This window comes from Sarcophilus harrisii, chromosome 5 (assembly GCF_902635505.1).
Source record: "Sarcophilus harrisii chromosome 5, mSarHar1.11, whole genome shotgun sequence".
Classification (NCBI taxonomy): domain Eukaryota; kingdom Metazoa; phylum Chordata; class Mammalia; order Dasyuromorphia; family Dasyuridae; genus Sarcophilus; species Sarcophilus harrisii.
In genome coordinates, this window is record NC_045430.1 from 54,895,156 (window position 1) to 54,917,667 (window position 22,512).

The 22,512-nt window shown below is 32.8% G+C and overlaps 1 protein-coding gene across 2 annotated transcripts in view; it reads right to left on the reverse strand.

Moving 5' to 3' along the window:
- Positions 1 to 2,039: 2,039 nt before the first annotated feature.
- Positions 2,040 to 22,512, reverse strand: part of GLIPR1L1 (GLIPR1 like 1) — a 32,070-nt gene continuing 11,597 nt past the window's right edge. The window contains exons 2-6 of one of the 2 annotated variants that reach the window (XM_003772511.4): positions 17,649 to 17,894; positions 16,603 to 16,700; positions 5,862 to 5,950; positions 3,806 to 3,832; positions 2,044 to 3,712 (exon numbers count right to left, since the gene is read on the reverse strand). In XM_003772511.4, coding sequence (XP_003772559.2) covers positions 3,552 to 3,712; positions 3,806 to 3,832; positions 5,862 to 5,950; positions 16,603 to 16,700; positions 17,649 to 17,894 — 621 coding nt within the window. In that variant the 3' untranslated portion in view covers positions 2,044 to 3,551. Of the gene's footprint in view, positions 3,713 to 3,805; positions 3,833 to 5,861; positions 5,951 to 16,602; positions 16,701 to 17,648; positions 17,895 to 22,512 lie in introns of both variants that reach the window. The other variant, XM_031938507.1, reaches the window with a different exon arrangement.

Genomic DNA, 22,512 nt, shown 5'->3' on the forward strand with positions numbered 1-22,512 from the left:
CTATAACATAACATTCAACTCCAGGACATCAAGGGCCCTCCAATCCAACTAAAGCCCTTAATTTTGGACAAGAAGTTATCAAACCATGGTATCCATAACTGATTCATGGAGCAATCTAATTTCCATGGGGATTCTTGGAGGACAATTTCTCTATTCTCCCAACCTTAAAGACATTGACATTTTTGGAATTGTTACAAATAAGGACATTTTATATTAAAACTATTGTCTTGTGATCAGGGGACAACTGGAAATCCTTGGAATTTTCTGAGCCTTTATTATTATTGCGTGTTAGGAGTAAAAGCTAGTTCCTCTTCAAAGTTAAAAGTTGGAGGTAAAGTAGTACATTGAATGCCCTTACAATAATTTTGTAGTGAGGAAGACACATGATCCCTGGAGATTTACATCAACTAAAAGTTTTTAAATAAAAATGCTATGCCCATTGATGAGGCCATTTCTAAACTTATCAATATTATGTACCCAGTAGTCCAGGCCACTGGTGAGTGTTATGCAGTTATCAATTTAAATATTTTTTATTCCTATGGCTGAGACTAGTTAGAAACAATTAACTTTCACATGGGGAACAGTCTAGTATTCCCTAATACTACCTCAATTAGAATTTGTATTTTCACAATCTGGTTAGCATATATTTCAAAAAGACCCTTCTGATAGAATTAGTATCTACAAATACATGATGTAATATTTACAAAACTCAACTTGGACAATATCTCATATAAAGGACAATCCCAGATTATTTCTAAGAAAATATAAGATATAGCCTATTCTGCCAAATTTTGAGGGTGTGGTAGATGAGAATCCAAATCCTTCTGGACACAGTCCAGAAAAATGTAGATATGCTTTCATCCTCAATCGATAAAAAAAGGCTTATTAGACTTTTGTGTTTTAGAGAACCCACATTATCTGTTATTTTAGCCTTTATTTCCCAACTTACTTCTATGAGTACCTCTTTTGGATTCTTGAAAACCTAAAGCAGACTACCTTGCAGCCTCCTCCTTGGGTGCTTATGTTTCTTTGGAGGTCTCTGTTCATAAATACCAGGTTGAGTGGAAACTAGAAACTTAGGAACTAATTAACTATTAGGCTTCTTGAGCCAAAAGTTCCCCATGAAGTTCTGAAGATATCACTTTTTTTTGGAGGGGGGAAGAAATACTTTATGAATAATATGGTAACTTAATTACATAATTACATTTACCATCTAGAACCTATGTATTCAACTGGAAATTTTGTCTAGTAATGTGAAGAGGGGGAAAAAGAAGAGTAGACGACATGACAATTACTAAAGTAAACAGTGATACTCCCTTTATTTCATATGGACTGGCAGAATCATTATTTTTCTGTCCTTGTGGAAAAGAGAATAAATTATCTTGACTTCTTACAGTAGGAAAAAGCAGGCAGGAACAAGTCTGTGAGTTTGCTTGAAGTGATCCTAGGCAGGTTAGGCTTGAAGGAGGAGTTTGGAATGGGGGCCTCTAATGTTATTTCATGAAGCTTCTACCTTTTGTAGTAATTGTCTTGTTATCTCATGAATTTAGCTTTGATTCTAGATTTGGCGAATATTTTCACTTTTCCTACAAGCTTTTAGCTTCGAAAGATATGAAGAAGTAATTCTAATTATCTTGCTGATCACATAATCCATAAATAGCAAATTCTAACCTTCAGAAATGAAGAACTTGTTCATTATGCTTTGTGAGCATTTTATTGTGTACATTAATCTTATTTGTGGGTTACAGAAAACATTTAGATAAATACATTTGAATTGTTAAAGACTATAGATTACTACATATTTGATGAACAATGAATATGGCAACTTAATTATATGACCCAAGTACTATGATTAAAACCTATATATTTCAAATTTTTATAATTATTGTTTTTAAGTAAAAACTCTTAACAGTAAATCCTAAGAAAATGTCAACTCCAATATAATACTTTAAGAAAGCCAGTGAAAATCAGCTTATTTTAAATTATATTGTAGATTATATATATATAAATGAATATGAATAAATGTATGATGATATATATTGTCTATCATAATGTATGAACCAATTAAGTTATTAATCTCTTTCTTCTCTCTCTCTATAAAATATATGTGTATGCATACATATATCTTTCTTTACAATATATCAAATAACCTGACAAATTTTAAATATAATCAGAGCAATTGAAACCAGTTCTAAAACAATATTTTAATTGTACATTTTAGGCAAAAATTTAAGATAGCATGAAACAAATTGTGATAGAAATTAGATAAGTAGAAAAGTAATCTGAATTCCAACACTATATTGCTTTCATGTGATTTTGTCTTGTCTTATGTAAACTATATTTAACTCAACCATTGTTAACTCATATTTTAATAACCTGATGAAAATAACAACCATATCAATACCAAAAATCAGATTAAATTTTTTTAAATTAAAGAACCTGAACATATTTGCTTATGTTGCATCAATTACTCAGTTAAATGGAAATATCCAGATACTTAGAAACAAAAATATTGCAGGTTGCCATTTTTAAACTTTAATACTAGTGTTTGTATTATATAGAAATAACCAATAAAGACACTGGCTAGCTGAGAGACATTTGGGCTAACTATGCAATGTCAGGGAATCTACTCCCTTGCTCCCTTTCAGGAATGTAGTTTTTATACTGTAATGGAAATTAATGGAAAAATACTATTTGTTTCACAACAATTCATTTTATAAAATACATTTAAAAAAATAATACTGGTTAACAGTGACAAAAATTAAGTCAATTTGGAACTCAAACAATGAGATTTTAAAAATTGAATGAAAACTATGTCACTATATAGGAAAATGGTAACAACTCTTTGGGCTTTATCAATAATAAAGTCATTGTTCATCTCAGAGCAGAGGCTTATTTTTTACTCAGATTTTTCTTTTAGGTTTAAGAAGATTTAAAATTTATATACTATTATCTTAATTTGGTCTGAATAAGGTAATTTTTGTTGGTTTGTTCTAAAATATGATTTTGAGTTTCAAATTATATGACTTATTATTAGAAGTTTATCTTCAGTGTGGAGACTTCCCCTTTGATTAATTAAATCAGAATGGCATATTTCATTTGCAAATTCCTGTGCATTGTGAATTGCAATGTCAATTTAAGATTTTAATATTGCTTTTAAAAATATATTTGTATAATATGATGGTCAACCACTATATCACACATCCAACTGAAAACGCCCATATAAATCCTTATTGTGGAAATATTCTCCATGTTAAGTTTTGGAGTCAAATCAAAACACATCAATCTTTAGTTTATAGTAACTTTTAATTCAATAGCTCTCAAAATTCTTTTGGGCAACAGGAATATATGAGAATCTTTTCACATTTATGTAGTTATAATGCTAAATTCACATAAGCTACTGTATCAGCTGTACTACCTGATTCCATGACTCCATTCTTTTTTTTACAGCATTTCCTCTGGCCTGTTTTTTCATTCAAATGGAAGAGACATTTAGGGCATGGAGATTTACTTAAGAATTGGATTGATGGTAGTTCAGGCTTAGTCATCAATTAAGTCACCAAGTGCATGTTTGGATATTTGATTTGTAGTATAAAAATACCTACAATTGCTAGTACAAGTCCTAACATTCTAATTGACACACAGATTTGACAGAATGGATTACATGAAATCTGACGAGGAATTTCCCAACTTGGATTCCAATATGGGTAACCTGTTACAAACAACAACAGCACAGAATAGTTGGAATAATGTCACACTCAACAAATAACTTAATTAATAATTAAATATTTTAATATATACATACTTAAAGGTTTATCACGTATTGGATTTTCTAGAAAGACAAAAAAAAAATACAAATCAAAAGGTTTTTAGGGTTTTTCCCACTTTTAAAATGAAGCTATCAATTGGAAGCTAATTTTAGTTATTTTTAGACATATAAAAATTTAGAGGAGTAAATAAAAGTTTATGCTTTCAAATTATTGACAGCAGCTGTGAATCAGAAAATATTTGTTTAAAAGGCTTTAGATGTACAAATCAGTTTTTTATCAGTACCTCTCATTCCCCACCCCTTTTTTAAAACATACTGGTATTAAGGTCCTACTAGCACCTAAGGCCCACTGAGTACTCCATTAATCCAAATTTCCAGAATCTCTGTACTTTTTTGCCCCTTCGAAAGGTTTATATATTCCACTCAATTTAGCAGGAACATCATCCTCACTAACCAAATGATTTAATGAAAAATAATATTTCACATATAATTTGCAAGTCAGCAAAAATTCTATCTTCAGTAGTTATTTCTTGTTATCTCTAGAAATATATAAGGGAAGGTGGAACCAACACATAAATGAATAAGCAGTCTTTTGTGTGGTGTCACTTGAAAGGTGAAAGATTTGATCAAATTTAAAAAATTTAAAAGTCTAATCATAATGTGTAAAAAGTCTTTCCAAAGAGTGGTAGGCAGTATAGTAGGTAAAACAATGGACCTGGGGTTAGGAATAAGAGAGTTCAAATTACAGCTTCAGACACTAAACAGTATGATTCTAGGCAAATCACTTTAATCTTTTATCTGCCTTAAGTTTCCTCATCTGTAAAATAAAAATAATAATAGCATGTACTTTCCAGGGTAATACTTTCAAAACACTTAACATAAGACCTAGGGCATAATAGGCTCTATATGAATGCTTATTCTCCTCTCTTTCCCTTCTCCTTCTCCATTAGCTTCACAATAAAAATAAGAGAAATTGACATTTACATAGCACTTTAGGATTATTATACAAAATATTTTACATACATGATCCCATTTGACCCTCACAATAACTTTGTGAGGCAAGCATGGATATTCTCATTTTTCAGACAAAGAAATACTTATCATTCATTCATGTTCACAAAGCTAGCTAAGTGTTGAAGGTGGCATTGGAACTGTCTTTCCTGACTCCAAGTACAGAATTGTTTTCAGATAAGGCTTAAGGAATTATGCATGGGATGGAGTGGTAAGATAACATTATTAACTCAAAGTAGCTTTATGTTTTTGTCCATTCAACAAATATTTATTGAGTGACTATTATAGTTATTGACATTTGGAAGATATGAATATCATTTCTATTGCTGAAGAGATTTAATTTTTTTTATAGTTACATTTACTATTTTAGAAATGACAAGCTAGAGAGCCCCTAGAAGAGGGGAGACAAAGATATTGAAAGGCCCAGAGACAACATCATATGGGAATCATTGGAAGGAAATAAAAATATTTGGCCTATCCTTAGGTCAGATACAATAAAGGTCTTGTTTTTCTTGACCCTACAGAACCCTTACTAATGAATGGAAGTTTCAGAGGCAAAATTTGGTTCAATATAAGAAACTTCCTAACAATTAGAACCAAAAGTGGAATGAACTCAGAGGGAGTTAAGTTCCCTGTCAAAAAAGATATTGAGGCTTACTTGTGGCTCATAATGCAGTATATATTCTTCTTTGGGTAGGGGTTAGTGGCAAAGTAGATACAGCACTGGGCTTGGAGTCAAAAAGTCAAGAACTTCAAATTTGGCCTAAGACATTTACTGAATTGTGTGACTTTGTGCAGATCATTTAATCTCTGTTTCTCACCTGTAAAATGAAGATAATAATAGTCTACCTCCCAGGATAAAAATGAAATGAATCTTTAGAAAGTGCTTTGCAAACCTTAAAGAATTATACAACAGCTTGCTTATTATTATATTATTATCACTTCAAACATTCTGTAACTCAGTGATGCTTCTAGCTTTCTATAGAATAAGAAGTTAAAATTTTTGAATTCATTCAATTGTAAAAATTCTCCTATGCCATTTAATTCTTTTTCTGATTTGTAGTTTATCATTGTTGCTTACTGCACAAATTATCTTCACAAGTATCTCCTTCCTCACAATGAGTGCATGGGTCCTGTTTCATATAAGGTGGTTTTCCAACCAAGTTCCCTCTATAAAAACAATAATATTCAGTAGTTAGATATCAATGATTATCATTTCAGTTATGTTCATTTTAAAATTCTATCAGTACATTATGATTAAATATAATGTATTTAATTATACTTATTTTTGAAAGCTCTGCATAATGTAATTCACTTCAGAAAAAATGAATTGCTGCATGGTTACGATATATTCTAGATCAGAAGTTCTGATGTTCCCTAATTTTTTTTGAAATATATATTTCAGTAATATTTGTATGATTTTCAAGCCTGTGAATTTAAATTTTTGGCAAATAAAATTGTTTTGTAAAGGCATTACCAAATCACAAAAACCACAATAAAGATGAAAAGTTCTAGATTAGGCTCTATTAAAAAACAAATAAACTCTAATAAACTTCGTCTTTAGACAGGCCATGGCACTTTTCAATTCTTTTGAGAAGCTAGATGGTGCAGTGGACAGACTGTTGGCCCTGAAGTCAGGAGGACTTGCATTCAAATCCAATCTCAGATACTTAATACTTACTAGCTATATGACCCTGGGCAAATCACTTGACCCTAACTGCCTTGCAAAAAAAAAATTAAGACAAGAAAATATATTTTAATTTTCACTAAATATAAGAAGAATACAGTTTCCATTTAGGTGCAAAATGCTAGGAAGAAAAAAAAAAGCTGTAAAAGAAAAAAGATAACTATTTATAATTAAGGGCCATGATTGAGAAAAAAGATAGTAAATGAAATGGATAGGGTATGGATGGAGCCAAAATGGAGGACAGAAGCCAAGAAATTGCTTTCCCCAGTTTCCCTCAGAAACAACTCTTAAGAAAATATCAAATACATTTAGTTTCACAGGGAAGCTTGTCTCACCCTATCGGGAAGTAAGAGGGGAAAGGTATAAGAGGGGGAGGGGCTGTAAAAAGCGAGAGGTGTTTGAGAGAGGGGGTGGTCAGAAGAAAAATACTGGGGAATAGGGAAAGGGGGAAAGAGAAGAGAAAAGTAAAATGGGGCAAAAAAGATCACAGGAAATGCAGAGTTAGTAATATGAACTATAAATGTGAATGGAATGAATTCTCCCATAAAACAAAAGTGGATAATAAGACTGAATTAAAAGACAGAAATCCTACAATTATTTGTTTACAAAGAACACATTGAAAGCTGAGTGATACATTCAGAGTCAAAATAAAAGTCTTGAGCAGAATCTATTATGCTTCAGCTGAAGTGATCTGAAAAAGATACACTTACTATTTCTGCCTTTCTGTCTTTGTTTTATAAGTTTTTATGCCTTAATACATGTTTTTGTGTAGGATCCATGAATTGTCAAGAAAATAAAAGGAGAGATAAATAAAATTGAAGTAAAACTATTGAACTAATAAACAAAACTGAGTTGCTTTTTTGAAAAAACACACAAAAAACCAGATAAATTTTTAGTTAGTTTTATTAGAAAAAGGAAAGGAGAAAATCAAATAGTATCAAAAAATGAAAAGGGATAATTTTCTGCCAATGAAGAAGAAATTGGAGTAATAATTAGGATTAGGGTTGCCTAACTATCTTGTCAATAAATTTGATAATGTAAGTGAAATGGAGGAATACTTTTTAGAAAAATATAGATGGTCCAGATTAACAAAGAAGAAATAAATTACTTAAATAGTCCCATTTTAGAAAAAGATATTGAACAAGCTAGTAGGACCAGATAAATTACATGTGAATTTAAAGAATGATTAATTCCAATACTATGTAAACTATTTGAAAAAAACTCCTTCTTGAGGAAAGGAGTCCTACCAAATTTCTTTTATGACACACATGTGGTTCTGATATGGAAACCAGATGGTTTAACACAAAGAAAGAAAATTAAAGACCAATTTCTCTAATGAGTATTGATGCCAAAAACTTAAAGAAAATGATAGTAAAGAGCTTACAGCAAGTTATCCCTAGGATAACATCACCCAGGATAATAATATGCCATGAACAAACAGGATTTATACCAGGAATGCAGGGCTGGTTCAATATTAGGAAAACCATTAGCATAATTGACTATATCAATAACCAAACTAACAAAAAATCATATCTTAATAGATGCAGAAAAGGCATTTGACAAAATCCAATATCCATTCCTGTTAAAAACATTTGAGAACATAGGAATAAGTGGAGTTTTCTTCAAAATGATCAGTAGTGCCTATTTAAAACCATCAGCAAATATTATATGTAATGGGGACAAAATAGAACCATTCCCAGTAAGATCAGGGGTGAAACAAGGTTGCCCACTATCACCATTACTATTCAATATTATATTAGAAATGTTAGCATTAACAGTAAGAGAAAGAGATTAAAGGAATTAGAGTAGGTAATAAGGAAATCAAATTATCACTCTTGGCAGATGATGTAATGATATATTTAGATAATTGAGAGATGACTGAGGCCAGTTTCATTGGTCTTGTGATGAAGAGAGCCATGTACACCCAATGAGAGGACAGTTGGAACTGAGTGTGGATCATAACATTGTATTTTCACTCTTTTTGTTGTTTGCTTGCATTGTTTTCTTTCTCTTTTTCCTTTTTGATCTAATTTTTCTTGTGCAGCACAATAATTGTAGAAATATGTATAGAAGAATTGCACATGTTTAACATATATTGTATTGCCATCTGGTGAGGCGATGGGAGAGGGGGGAAAATTTGGAACACAAGGTTTTGCAAGGGTCAGTCTTGAACAATTAATCATGCATATGTTTTGAAAAGAAAAAGCTAGTAAAAAATAAAAAAAAAGAAACAACAATTAAATCAAGCCTCTAAATGGATTCTGAAGTGAAAACAAAACCCACACAAATTCAGTGAAACAATTTCCCAGCTTATATAAAAGGCAATTGTGGCCCAACACAGGCATGGTGCAGGGAATATAGTGAAAGACTATTAGGCACAGCACAAAACAGGAGCAGAGGGCCTTCTGTCCTAATTCAGAAAAATGGTTCAGTATTCCAGTTGTGAAACTTCCAACCCAACTGCAGAGGACAAATTGAGAGCTCCCAGACACTGCACAAGAGGTAGATTAGGCCAGACACAGTGGTAAAATCAACAGCACCGCAGGCCCCAGTTTGCAAAAAGAGTAAAAGGCCCCTGTCTCCCTACTGGGATAGTTTCCCCTGTGTCCTAGGACCTCAGTTCAATTTCTTTTAAATGAACAAAAAAAAGAAAAAGAACCGTGACCATACAAAGTTTCTATAATGACAAGATAGATCAGAATACAAACCCAGAAGAGAATAGTAATGGCAAGATGTCTTTGTATTAAGTCTAAAAGAGGAATAAAATTGGTCTCAAGCTCAAAAGGTTTTGTTGGAAGAGCTCAAAAAATGAATTTTAAAAATCGAGTTTAGAGAAGTCTTGAAAAAAATTGGGAAAGAAATGAGAACTATGCAGGAGGATTATGAAAAAAACACAAGTAAACAGTTTGGGAAAGGAAACACAAAAATTGAAGGAAACAATTCCTTAAAAAACAGAATTGCTGAAAACAGAAAATGCACTGAACAAAACAACTCCTTTTAAAGCAAAATTGGACAAATGGAAAAGGAAGTAAAAAAAGATAACTGAAAAAAAGATTCATTAAAAATTAGAATTACGCAAATTAAAGTTGAATGACCCAATAAACAACAAGAATCAGTCAAACTATTTTTTTAAAATAGCAAACAATATGGAGCAGCTAGGTGGTGCAGTGGAGAGAATATCAGTCCTAAAGTCAGGAGGACCTGCATTCCAATCTGATCTCAGTTACTTAACACTTCCAGCTGTGTGACCCTGGGCAAGTCCCTTAACCCAAATTGCTTCAGCAAAAAGATAAATAAATAAACAAACAAACAAATAAATAGCAGAGGATATAAAATATCTCATGGGAAAAATAACTGACTTGGAAAATAGATCTAAAAGAGATAAGTTTAAAATTATTGGACTACCTGAAAGCCTGATCTAATAAAAGAGTCAAACAATATCTTTCAAGAAAAAACTACACTGATATTCTGGAGCCAGAGTCATTTCAATAGTCATTGAAAAAATCCACCAATCATTTCCTAAAAGAGACCCAAAAATAAAAACTTCCAGGAATATTGTAGTCAAATTCCAAAATTATTTGGCAAAGACTGCAAGTAGTCCGAAAGAAACAATTTAAATATCAAGGAGTCATAGTTGGGATTACCCAGGACTTATCAGCTTCCATATTAAAATATTTGAAAACCTGAAATATGATGTTCCTGAAGGCAAAGGAGCTTGAACTATAACAAGAATCAACTGCCCAGAAAAACTGAGAATTATTCTTTTAGGGGGAAAGATGTCTATTCAATGAAATAGGGGATTTTCAGTCACTTCTGATGAAAAGACTAGAACTGAATAGTATTTATTTTCAAATACAAAACTCAAGAGAAACATAGAAAGTTAAAAATGTTTTTTTAAAGATTAAACTGTTTACATCCTTAAAAGGAAAGATGATTCCATTAAATCTTGAGAAGTCTATCTTTGTGAGGGCAATTAGAAGAGTAGGCAGAGGTAGATATAAGCAAAGAATGAGGATATAAGGTGAATTTGATATGATGATGTAAAAAAGAAATTAAGGAGTGGAAAGAGCATTGCCCTGGGAGAAGAGGAAAAGGTGAAGTAAAATGGGGGAAAATTATATCAAGTGAAGAGACCTATTAGAGTAGAAATAAAGAATGGAGAGAAAGATGAACCATTATTTGAACCTTAATATCATTAGTTTTGACTCAAAGAGGGGATAACATGCACACCTCATTGGGTATAGTAATTTATCTTACCGTAGAGGGAAGTAGAAGAGGGAAGGGGAAAAAATGAGGGTGATAGAAGGAAGGGTGAAGTAGAAGGGGAAATGGAATGGGGGCTGATAGAAAGAAGGATAGATTGAGGAAGGTGGGTTTAGAAGCAAAATATTGAAGAGGAGGGAGAAGGTGAAAGAGATAAAAGTATAAATAGGGGGAAATAGAATGAAAGGATATTCAGTAATCATAACTGTGAATGTAAACAGGATGAATTCTCCCATAAAAAGGCGAAGCAGATTAGATTAAAAATCAGAATCCTCTGATATGTTGTACATTTGAAGCAATACACACAAAGTATAAAGAATCTCATGCTTCAGCAGAAGTAAAAAACAACCAAACAAGGGTAGCAATCCTGATCTCAGCAAAGAAAAAAGCAAAAATATGCCTAATTCAAAGAGAAGGAAGGAAACTACAGCTTACTAAAAGGCACCATAGACAAAGACATAATAACATTATGAAACATAAAAACAGTATATCATCATAATTCTTAGAGAAAAGCTAAATGAATTACAGGAAGAAATAGACAACAAAAAACTATACCAAGTAGGGGATTTCAACCTCTTTCTCAGAACTAGATAAATTAAATCACAAAATAAAGAAGAAAGAAGTTAAGGAGGTAAATAGAAATTTTAGAAAAATTAGACATGATAAATTTCTGAAGAAAATTGAATGAGATAGTAAAGTGATAGATTATTCTTGTGGAATGAGACACACTTTCTTATATATGGCCAGTGTGTAAATTTATTTTGCTTAATTATAATTATGACAAAAAGGAGCATGTATTTTGCAGAAGGGGACAGTTGTAAAGAGTAGTTGGAGGATAGTGATATGGATATGAAGGGGAGGGGAGAAAAATGGAGGAGGGATGAAGAAAGAGAAAAAAGTGAAAAAGAAGAGAGAGAAAAAAAAGAGGAGTAGAGAAAGAAAGAAGTTCCAATGGATCATTTCAAAACACAGACAAGATCAGAAGGATATTCTAGAAGTCACAAATAGGAAAGTATTGGTATTACTGAGTTGAATTATGTATATAAATTATATATTTATATGTGTATATATATTTTTTAAAATTTACACATATAAATGATTTAAAACATAATCCTTTTCAGTTTTCATATGGAGATATTCATGTTTGTTGATGATTGTCAAATTCAGAATAAAAAATAATTTGTAAATATTAGTTAATGGATATGACAAAATACTTTAAAGATCCTATGTTTAATAAATATCATCTTAATCAAAAATGTTCTATAAGATATTGTATTAAAATATAGAATATACCTCTTATTATATACTTTATTATTCACCCATTAATTTTATAATATACCAATCAGGAGTTAGTTTTCTTTGGCTACATTCTCATTGCTACATGAGGACATAATTAAATGTGAAAAAGACACCAGTGAAACAGTCAGAACAGACAATCCATGCCATTAGTTGTAATATAATTTCCCCAAACAGTAGGTGCTTTTATTCCCTCAGTTTAGGATTTAGCTATACTGTATAAACTTGTCATGCCAGCCATAGAATGAACCTTTCTTCATATTTCTGACTGTCCAAATCTTTATTCAGTCTACCTTCTAATTTGATTCCATCCAATTACTAGGAACCTTCCTCTTCTCAGTTAGGTCAAGCCCTGGAACAACAAAGTTCCTCCCATGATTGCTCAAAATACTGTCATAATATTTTCTACATGATGGGAATGGATTTTGAAAAATATAGAGGGAATTATTAATAATATAGGTTTGATGTTTGTTGTTTTAATCATTTCCCTTTAAGTACAACTCATTGTGACCCCATTTAGAGTTTTCTTAGCAAAGTTACTACTAGAGTGCTTTTCCATTTCTTTCTCCATCTCATTTTACAGATGAGAAAACTAAAGGAATCTGGATTAAGTTAACTTTCCCAGGATCACATAGCTAATAAATATCTGAGATTGGATATGAACTCAAGTCTTCCATACTTTAGGCATGAGTGCTCTATACACCATGTAATGCCTTACTTAACTGCTTTAGATTTGGATTTATTGTCAAATTGTAGCATTTTTGGATGGGTTTTAGTGCATGAAGAGAGATCAGAAGTCAGGAGGAGAATTTTGGGAAGATGGCAGAGTAAGTCAGAAAATTTTAAGCTCTCCATATTTTCTCTACAAACACATAAAAGTTGTGCCTCCCATAGACTAGTGAAATATCAGTAGGACTTGGGACAAAATAAGGGTCCTCCTGGGAAAATCTGACAAAACCCAAAGTTTGAAATCAGGATTCAATTTAACCAGGCTGAAGTGTAAAGACCTTCACATTAGCTTTGCAAAAACTGGAAGCTGGGACTCATGGGGCTACTTTCACCTTCTGAACAGTGTGGGTAATTGGAAGTCTGAATCTGGAAGGATGAGGGAAATCTCTGTTAATTAGGAACACCAAGACCAACTGAGCTGCTTAAACATGGCCTTGGATGAGAAAAAACAAAACAAAACAAACAAACAAACAAAAAAAAAAACAGCTTATCTGGTGAGCACAGAAACAGTGGGGAAGGGAAGTTGCTGGCTATGGGGACTTGCAGGAGAGTGGAGTTTTTGGTTTGAGGTTCCAGGTCAGAAGGGAGAGCTGAAGTGAAGCTAGAGGCACCATACTCCCACCTCAGCATTAGAGGTGCTTATACTAATAATTCTCATTAAAGAAAAAAAAAACAGCAAATAAGAAAAAACTCAACTATAGAAACTTGCTATTGGAATGTGGAAGACTGGGATTCATTTTCAGAGGAAGGTAGTAAAGTTAAAAAGAAAAAGCCTCTACCATGACAAAGAGTAGCTTCAAATGCCTACTCGTCCAGAAAGAATGTATAGAACTCAAAAAAGATTTCAAAAATTAAATGAGATTGAGGAAAAACAAAACCAAAAATCAAAAATAAATATCTAAAAAAAATCTCAAGATTATGGGGGGGGGGGAAAGTGAATAAATTAGAAAAGGAGATAGAACTTTAAAGAAGAAAATAATTCTTTGAAAGTAATAATTATATTACACCAATGAGGTGCAGACAAAGAAATGATACATTGTGTGGGAAGAGGGCTGATAGTTCTGAAAATCTACTCTTGTCAGGAATGGGAATAAGGAGGTTGTATGTGTATACACACATATGTGGAGAGTGGAGAGGAAGGATAAAATGGAGAAGGGTATGTATATTTTACAAGATACGCAGATTAATTGGAAAGGGATAAAGAGGGAAAGAAAGAGTGGCATAGGAAAACATGGGGCACAGAAAGTTATTTACATTAATTCAAGTGGAATAAGGTCTGTAGATTAATGGGAATGGGATAAAGGAGGAGGGAAGAGCTGGAAAGAGAAGATAATGAGGGGATCCATAGATGGTGAGAGGTTAAGTAGTAGAAGGAAAGTTAAGAAGTAGAATTAAAATAGAAAAATTAGCAGATATAGGAAATAAGAGATATACATAAATGTTATACAAGGATTGGGAGTAAAATTCATTAGAAAAAAAGGAGAACTGGTAATCATTGACCTCAGACAAAGCAAAACTTTTAGAGATTCAGTCAAGAGAGAAATTTATATTATATGTCAGCCATATTGCAGGTCTTCAAATGTATGAGCACACACACACACACACACACACTCACACATCCTGTGCTTTATATACTGGGGGAAGGTGGAGAGATGAATAGAGGGGAAAAAGGATAAAGTTAAAAGTGCACAGCAGATCAAAAGAATAACCTACAAGAAAGAAAAGATGGACAGTTGTGAATATATTATTTCTTCTATTATTATGTATGGTTTTTTGAAATGGAAATTTATTGTTACATATTTTGAACCCTCCCTGATGTTCTTCAGAGCATATGGCAATCTTTTTATTGTTGTTGTTATTGCTAATTTTTAAAATTTTTTTCTTTTGGGACTTTCTTTTCCATTTTTAAATTTTGCATTTAGTTTTAAATGAGTAAATAATTTTTTTTCAAAAAGTCGAAAGTAATGTTGAAGCTGAAATAACTTGTTTCATGGATTAAAATAATTATTAGGTGTTATGTCTACTATTTCTTTATAACCAAATTAATTTTTTGAAAGTACAAGTATTGGCAAAATATATAACAATTGTCAAAGTAAATTTTCTTTATATGAAGTAAAGAGTATAAATATTTATCAGAAAAACATCTATCTGAGAAGTAGTGGAAAATGAAAAAAGCTTGCATCTGTGATTTCATTAGTATAAGGAAATTCTGGATGAGAAAACTCGCTCTAGCAGTGCAGGCTGGCAAAACCTTATCTGCAGCTCTCAGCTTTAATAAGTGCAGAGAAGAAATGTGCCCAGTCACACAACTAACATATATCAGAATTCTTTTTGGCTTCTAGGTGTGTTCTTTAATATTTCTATAAAAAGCAATAGAATATTTTAAAAAGAAAAGCAAGCAACATTTTTATGTTTTAAAATCTGCAAAGTTGCTCTTATGTATCATTTCATGGGGTTATCACAATAATTCTGTGAGACTGCTACTGCCAGAATTTTTTACCCCATTTTAGAAATGAAAAATCTGTGACTCAATGAGAAAAAAATGATTTGGCTGTGGTCATATAGTTAATGTTTGAACTTTCCACAGAGGCAGGTTTTCCACACCTCAAATCTGTCATTTTTTCTTCTACAAGTCATTGTCTCTCTAAGGGTGTGTGTGTGTGTGCGTGTGTGTGTGTGTGTGTGAGAGAGAGAGAGAGAGAGAGAGAGATACCCCAAAGCTCCCCATATGCCAAATTATTCAGTATCACACTTTCTGTAGTAGCAAGACCTTGAAAATAAAGTGGAAATTGGTTTTGAATGGCTGAACAAATTTTGGTATCTAGATATTTAACACTATAGATAACAAAGTAAAGAATTCTGAGAAATGTGGAAAAACTTAAAATTATAAGAAGACAAATTAAATATAACCATAGGACCAAAATATATAATTGAAATAAAGTATAAGCAAAAAGAATATTAAAGGTAGTCATACTCTGAATTTAGTAATCCTTAGTAAAACAATCATCCTTTGGGAAGAGATAAACATTTTCTTCTTTTGGAAGGGATCTAAGGATATGAAAAATTATGTACTCTGGCAATCAATTAATCAAGCACTTATCAGACAAAAAAACCACTCCTTGTCTTCAGGCACAATTGGTTATTACTCTGGCAATATTGCTTAACTTTTTTTTTCCTATTACAAGATAAAGTTTAATGGTACTTCTCTAAAGTCAGAATTGTTGAGGTCATCTTATATGAACTCAGGAAAAACAAACAGCAAAGAACAACCAGGCACTTTGAAATGACTAAGAAATGACTATGTCTTAGGAAATATCCTAAGATATAAGGGTATGGAAGTATAGGGAAGAAGACCAAGGATTTTCAAAATAATAAAAGGTTTTGAAACTTCTTTCAGTTTAGACATTTTATTTTGTTTGGGTTGTAATGGTTCATAGAGCAGTTTGTTAAATACAAAAGGAGTTGGACTTTTATAAACTGTAAGTACTTCATAATTTATGAAGTTCTAAATTAATGTATTCGGAGCAAAATTGTGCATTATATCTAATGAAAGAAACTTGTAGCACACAAGCTGTTGTACACTCTTTGAGAACTACAATTCTAGATCACCATGTCCATGACTGATGTTCCAACATCTCTATGACAATGACCCAATGACCTCTGGAGGAGATGGAGGATTGTCTTATATAGGGTTACACTATTATATGACCTATTATATGTCTTTGTCCACTCCTTTTTATTATATTATTTCCCTTTAATTATATAACTGTTATGGTTATTAATGTTACTATGCTTAATAACAGTTTATTTCCATTCTAAAATATTTTTAAACAACAAAATTACTTACGGAGGTGCATAATTGCACACAAACATTGCTATACGTTTTCCTAAATTAGGGCACAGTTTAAGAGCACAGCCAACTTTATAGGAAGATGCCCAAACAACCTAGAGAAAAAATAGATTTAAAAATAAAACACCCTGAAAATTATAAGACAATGCCTTCATTACATGACTATCTGGGAATAAAATATATATTTTTTTTGGGGGGGGAAGAGTCATGAAATGAGCCATTTAAAACCTCTTGGCTACGTCTGCAGCCTCCCTTCTACTTCAAAAAAAGTCATTTTTGTAGGTGATCTAATAAAATCCTTCTTTTCCCTGATATACAAATAAGGTACTTTTATAATTCATGGTGATATAATAAAAAATGAAGGAAAAGCTTTTCCTTTTGGAATCCCCTTCTGACATAATGAGGAAAGCACAGCAAATAGTTTTAAGGAGTTTTGATTATTGGAATAATTTTCAGCATGGATTTCTGAAATGTAAATGAATTTAAAAATATGTTCTTGGGATATGTTCAGAATATTTAGTTCCTTAATTTAATAATTTCTGCCCTTGTGTCTTTGCTTATGTGTTATTTCTAATTTGACATGCCCAATGTCCTTGTTTCTAAACCTTGTATTTCATTTCCTTCAATTCTTAGACATTTTTCTTCAAAAATCATTCTCAGAAACAGCTTCCAACTTGGATCAAGTCTTGATCTTGATCTTGGTCTTGATAATTTTGCAAAAATTTGCATGTTATTTTGGTCATTCCAAATATAGTGCAAATATTTCAATAGAAAGAGAACATATAACTTTGGATACATAAGAACAATGTGTATTTGTATGTGTGAAACATTTCCAAAGAAAGATTTGGGGCAGGAGGTTAACTGCGTTTTACAAAATCGGTACACAATCATTAGAAAAATAAACCATCTCTAAGCAGATTTTGGAATTTCTACAAAAAACCACTATTAGGCATATCAATTTTTTTCCAAAATTGATTCTTTAAATGTTGTTTTATTTGTACTTTTCAATAACCAAAATAGTCAAAGGAATAGAAGATATTTACCTGAGTGTAATGACCACAGACTCTTAGACATAAGTTGGTACCTAAATCAAAATAATTGCCTTCACTGTACCAAGCAGTAGTAGCATTTTTGGGAATATATTTACTTAGTACACCCATCCATAGATTTTCTCCTACAGTTTTAAAAACAGGATGGCATGCATGTTTCTTGCCTATGTGAATGTTATGTGTGAAAACACATCTCCTTGCCCATGCTTTGGCAGTCTTTGCTAGAGCCGGATCCCAAGTCTGAAAGAGAAAAATAAAAGCAGCGAAATTGCACACATTTAGACATTAAAATAATTTTAAAAGTTTACATTTATTATTCTTCTAAAATATGTGTAGTCTTATCTTCTTATTCTTTAAAACCATACTTTTATCTCCTCAGTTGTTTTACATAACTGATCAAAGGATTCATGGTGTCAGTGGGGATCCTCCCTATACCAACATCAGGCATATAACCCTTCTGCTCATGGATGAAGTTGGTGAGTTTCTGTGACATATAAACCAAAAAACCAAACATAAATAAATAATCACCTTGAAACCAACCTAGAGATGAACTTCTCTGAACTTAATTAGCCAGGTTCATAGCTAATAGGCAGATTGTCCATTACCAGACTGATATTTGTACAGTGTTTGTAGTGTTCTTTCCTAATTGTCAGACTTGTCTGCTGATCCTTCTTATAGCTACAAAATACTTTGATATGTGATATATTAAAAGAAACCTCATGTACCTCATGTAACATGCTCAATTCTGGAAAGAACTTGAGATTTCCCATAAAATAACAAAGACAAATGCTATCAAATGGATCTGTTTTCAAAATTAATAACAATTTCTACTTTTCTACATATAAACATAAAATATTTTAAAGTGTCATTTTATCCATGTCTTTTATTTCCTTCAAAACTAAAGAAGTTGTGGATAGAGGATTGGCCCTTAATCAGGAGGACCTGAGTTCAAATCCAGTGACCTTGGGCAAGTTACTTAACCCAAATTGCTAAAGAAAATAACCAAATATTTGTTGAGCATTTATGTTGTACTTAGCACTCTTGTTTGAATTTAAAGTATTAAGTATTCATTTTTTTAGTCTAAATAAGCATCCTATTTTAAATATTCAGACACAATCATGATTTTTCATCTTAACTCCTTCAAAGTAGTTGTGGATGATTGTACAACTGGAAATAATATCCCAGAATATTGCTATTACTTTGTATACAGCATATTTCACTCTCTTCATAGAGGAGTTTCCACGTGGTTGTTGTTGTTTTTTTTTCCTGAGAGCATCTTGCTCATTTCCCAGAGAAAACAATAATATTCCAATCAGAAAAACTTGATCTGAAAATTTTTTACAATTACTATTGCTAATTATATTCTCCCCATTTACTCTCCCTTTCATTTCACCTGTCCCTCCTCAAAAGTGTTTTGCTATTGATTATTCCCTCCCCCAATATGCCCTCTCTTTTACCCCCCTCCCCACCATATTCCAGAGGGTAGATTCCAACAGGAGGTCAGCAGCCCCCTAGTTCTAGAGCTGGGGAGAGGTTTGAGTGGTAAAAAGCTCAGAAAAAGCCTACGAAAAAGAAAACTTCTGATGTAATGAAAAGAACTATGCTGTAGCATAGGCCTTTTTGGACAATGGGGGTGTGGTGACCTTGAAAAGTTTCTTCTCGTACAACATCTCGTCATCATTGGAATATTGTTAGGAGCATTGATGTAATCCCTATGAAGAGAAGGAGTGTGGAGTGGAAGTGAAATCATATAATCATTCCTGAAGTAAGGAGGAGTGCTGATAGGGCTCCTGTTAGTGGCCATGTTAGTGGTCCTGTTAGTGGTAAGCATGGGTTTGGTGGGTCATTAGGTTTCATCATATAGATATAAGCTGATTATATTATTATATATTTTCATGCATAGTAAGATAGATTTTTGAGTATTGAGTATTATATGTTATTGAGTAGTGTGTTATTTCCTATTTGAACCAATTCTGATGAGAGTAATGCTCACTCAGTCACTCTCTCCTCCCCATCTTTCTTCCATTATAATTTTTTTTAACTCTTTTTGTGACAGATAATTTGCATCATTCCATTTCTCGCTTTCCCTTTCTCCCAGTACATTCCCCTCTTACCCCTAAATTTCATCATTTTTTGAAAAGATACTATCCCTTCATATTCAACTAACACCTGTGCCCTTTCTATATATTCTTCCTAATTTCCATAATAATGAGAACATTCTAGTGAGTTAAAAATATCATCCTCCCATGCAGAAATACAAACAGATTAAGCTTATTAAATCCCTTATGATATCACTTTTCTGATTACCTCCTTATGCTTCTCCAGAGTCCTGTTTTGGAAATTAAATTTTCCATTCATCTCTGGTTTTTACTCAACAAATGCTTGAAAATGCTGTTTATCGAATGACTACCTTTTTCTCTGAAGGATTATCTTCAATTGTGATAGGTAGGTAATTCTTCATTGCAATCCTAGCTCCATTGCTATCCAGAATGTCATATTTCAAGCCCTCCAGTCCTTTAATGTAAAAGTTGCTAAATTTTGTGCTGTCCTGTGACTTCACTACAATTTGTTTCTTTCTAGATGTTTGTGATATTTTCTCTTTGTGCTAGGAGTTCCAGAATTTGGTTGCAATATTCCTGGGAGTTCTTATTTTGGAATCTGTTTCAGGAGGTGATTGATGGATTCTTTCAATTTCTACTTTACCTTCTAGTTCTAGAATATCGGACATTTTTCCTTGATAATTTCTTGAAAGATGATGCCCAGGCTCTTTTTTTATCATGACTTTTTGGTAGTTCAATAATTTTAAAATTTTCTCTTCTATTTTCCAGATCAATTCTTTTTCCAATGACTTATTTCATATTTTTCATTTTTTGTGGTATCTTGATTTCTCATAAAATTAAAATTAGCTCAATCCTATTTTTTTAAAGGAATTATTTTTCCTCTGTGAGCTTTTGTACCTCCTTCCCCAATTGGCCAATTTTGCTTTTTAGGGCATTCTTCTCATTAGCTTTTTGTATTTCCTTTTGCACCTCTCTCATGTCTTTCCCCAATTTTTCCTCTTAATTTCCAAAGTCCCTTTTGAACTCTTCCATGGCCTCATCCCAATTTTTATTTTTTGGGGAAGCTTTGGATGTAGGAGCTTTGACTTTTTTTTATCATATTCTGAGTGTGTGTTTTTATCTTCTTTTGTCACTATAATAACTTCCTAAGGTCAGAGACTTTTATTTTCTGCTCATTTTCCTAATCTATTACTCAACATTTAACTCTTTGTTAAAGTAAGACTCTGCTTCCAGGATGGAGAAAACACTATCCCAAGCTTCAGGAGGAAATCCTTCTAAGAATCTGACCACAAGCACTCTTTTCTTCCCTGGAGCTGTTTAGAGATGTCCCAGCCTCACTGTAGCAATAATATCTAGTTTGTTGACTGGGCGGATGTTCTGTTGACTGGGACTATGCTGGGACTGTGCACTAGACTCCCACTCCATTGCCATAGACCTTTCTGCACTAACCTTCCAAGTCCTCCCTGGTGTCCCTGGGTTCAGAGATGCTGGAGTCTCAGGGGCTGCTGGGGCCAGAGTTGCAGTTTTCACTGGGATTGCACTTTGGTTGCACAGATCTTTTCTATTGACCTTCCAGTTCCTCTTTGGTGTCTCCATGCTGAAAGGTTTGAAAGCTACCAGTACTACTACTGATTCAAAAGGTTGGTCTGAGTCAGGGTTGGGGCTGGGCCTGGGGCAGCACTTGGGTGCCCTGCACCAGGACTACATGCTAGATTTCCATCCTGTTGTCACATATCTTTTCTGCTGAGCTTCTAAGTTGCCTTTGCCTGGAAAAAGTTCTACTCTGTTTTTTTGTTCTGATGCTCTAAAATTTGTTTAGTGTCATTTATTTAAAGGAATTTGGAGCAGTTTGGGAGAGATATTAGGCAAGTTCCTACCTTTACTCAGCCATCTTGGCTCCCAAGAACTATATTTAGTATTTAATGTGTTTATTGACTTTAATCCAAGAAATACAGAGTTGAATAAAAAGAGGGTCACATATATAAAAATAGAAATAATAAAGTTAGGATGGGAAAAAGCACTTGTTAGAAAGTAAATAAAGTTGAGGAAACAGGAAACAAAATTCAGAATTAAATGATTAGAAGCAGGTAAAAGATGGATGTATGCTTAATTGACAGAAACTGCTATTGTGTGACATTCAGTTGGAAGATCAACATTTGGAGCTTAAGTACATCCCAGATAGATATGGCAGAAAGACAATGAATTCTCCTTTGATTCACATAAGAGGAGATCAAGTTAGATTGCATTTCAGAAATCACAATTATTTAGAAGATTCCAAATTGTTCATTACTGCAAATACCAATTATTTCAGACTAATCATTACTGAAATAACCTATATTCTCATCATGACACTGTATGTATTTCAACAATGGAAAACTGCCAATTCAAAAGAATTAAAATGACAACCCAGAAAGTGACTGAAGAGAACTTAGTGAATGTAATAAGGTTGGGAAAAGTTGATGGTAGTCACTTGCTTCCAAGAAGGAAGCAGAAAAGACATTATATAGTATTTATCTGAATCCAAATAGAAGTGGGATGATCTTAGAATAAGAAGCATACAATGATAATCCTAAAATACCAAAAGAAAAAGAACTCCTCCAATTTGTCCACTGTAAGGGTCAGAGGACAAAGGTCATGTTCAGTGCAACCAGAAGGTAAACAAGCAGCAATGTTTGAGAGCCCTGGAAGTGACTTGTGTATGGAAAAAGAGACTGCATCATGGGTGGGAACTCTGCCCATACTGAGGTAGCTTCTTAATGGGAGTGTCTCCTTCTCTGATTGACTGTGCATGTGACCCC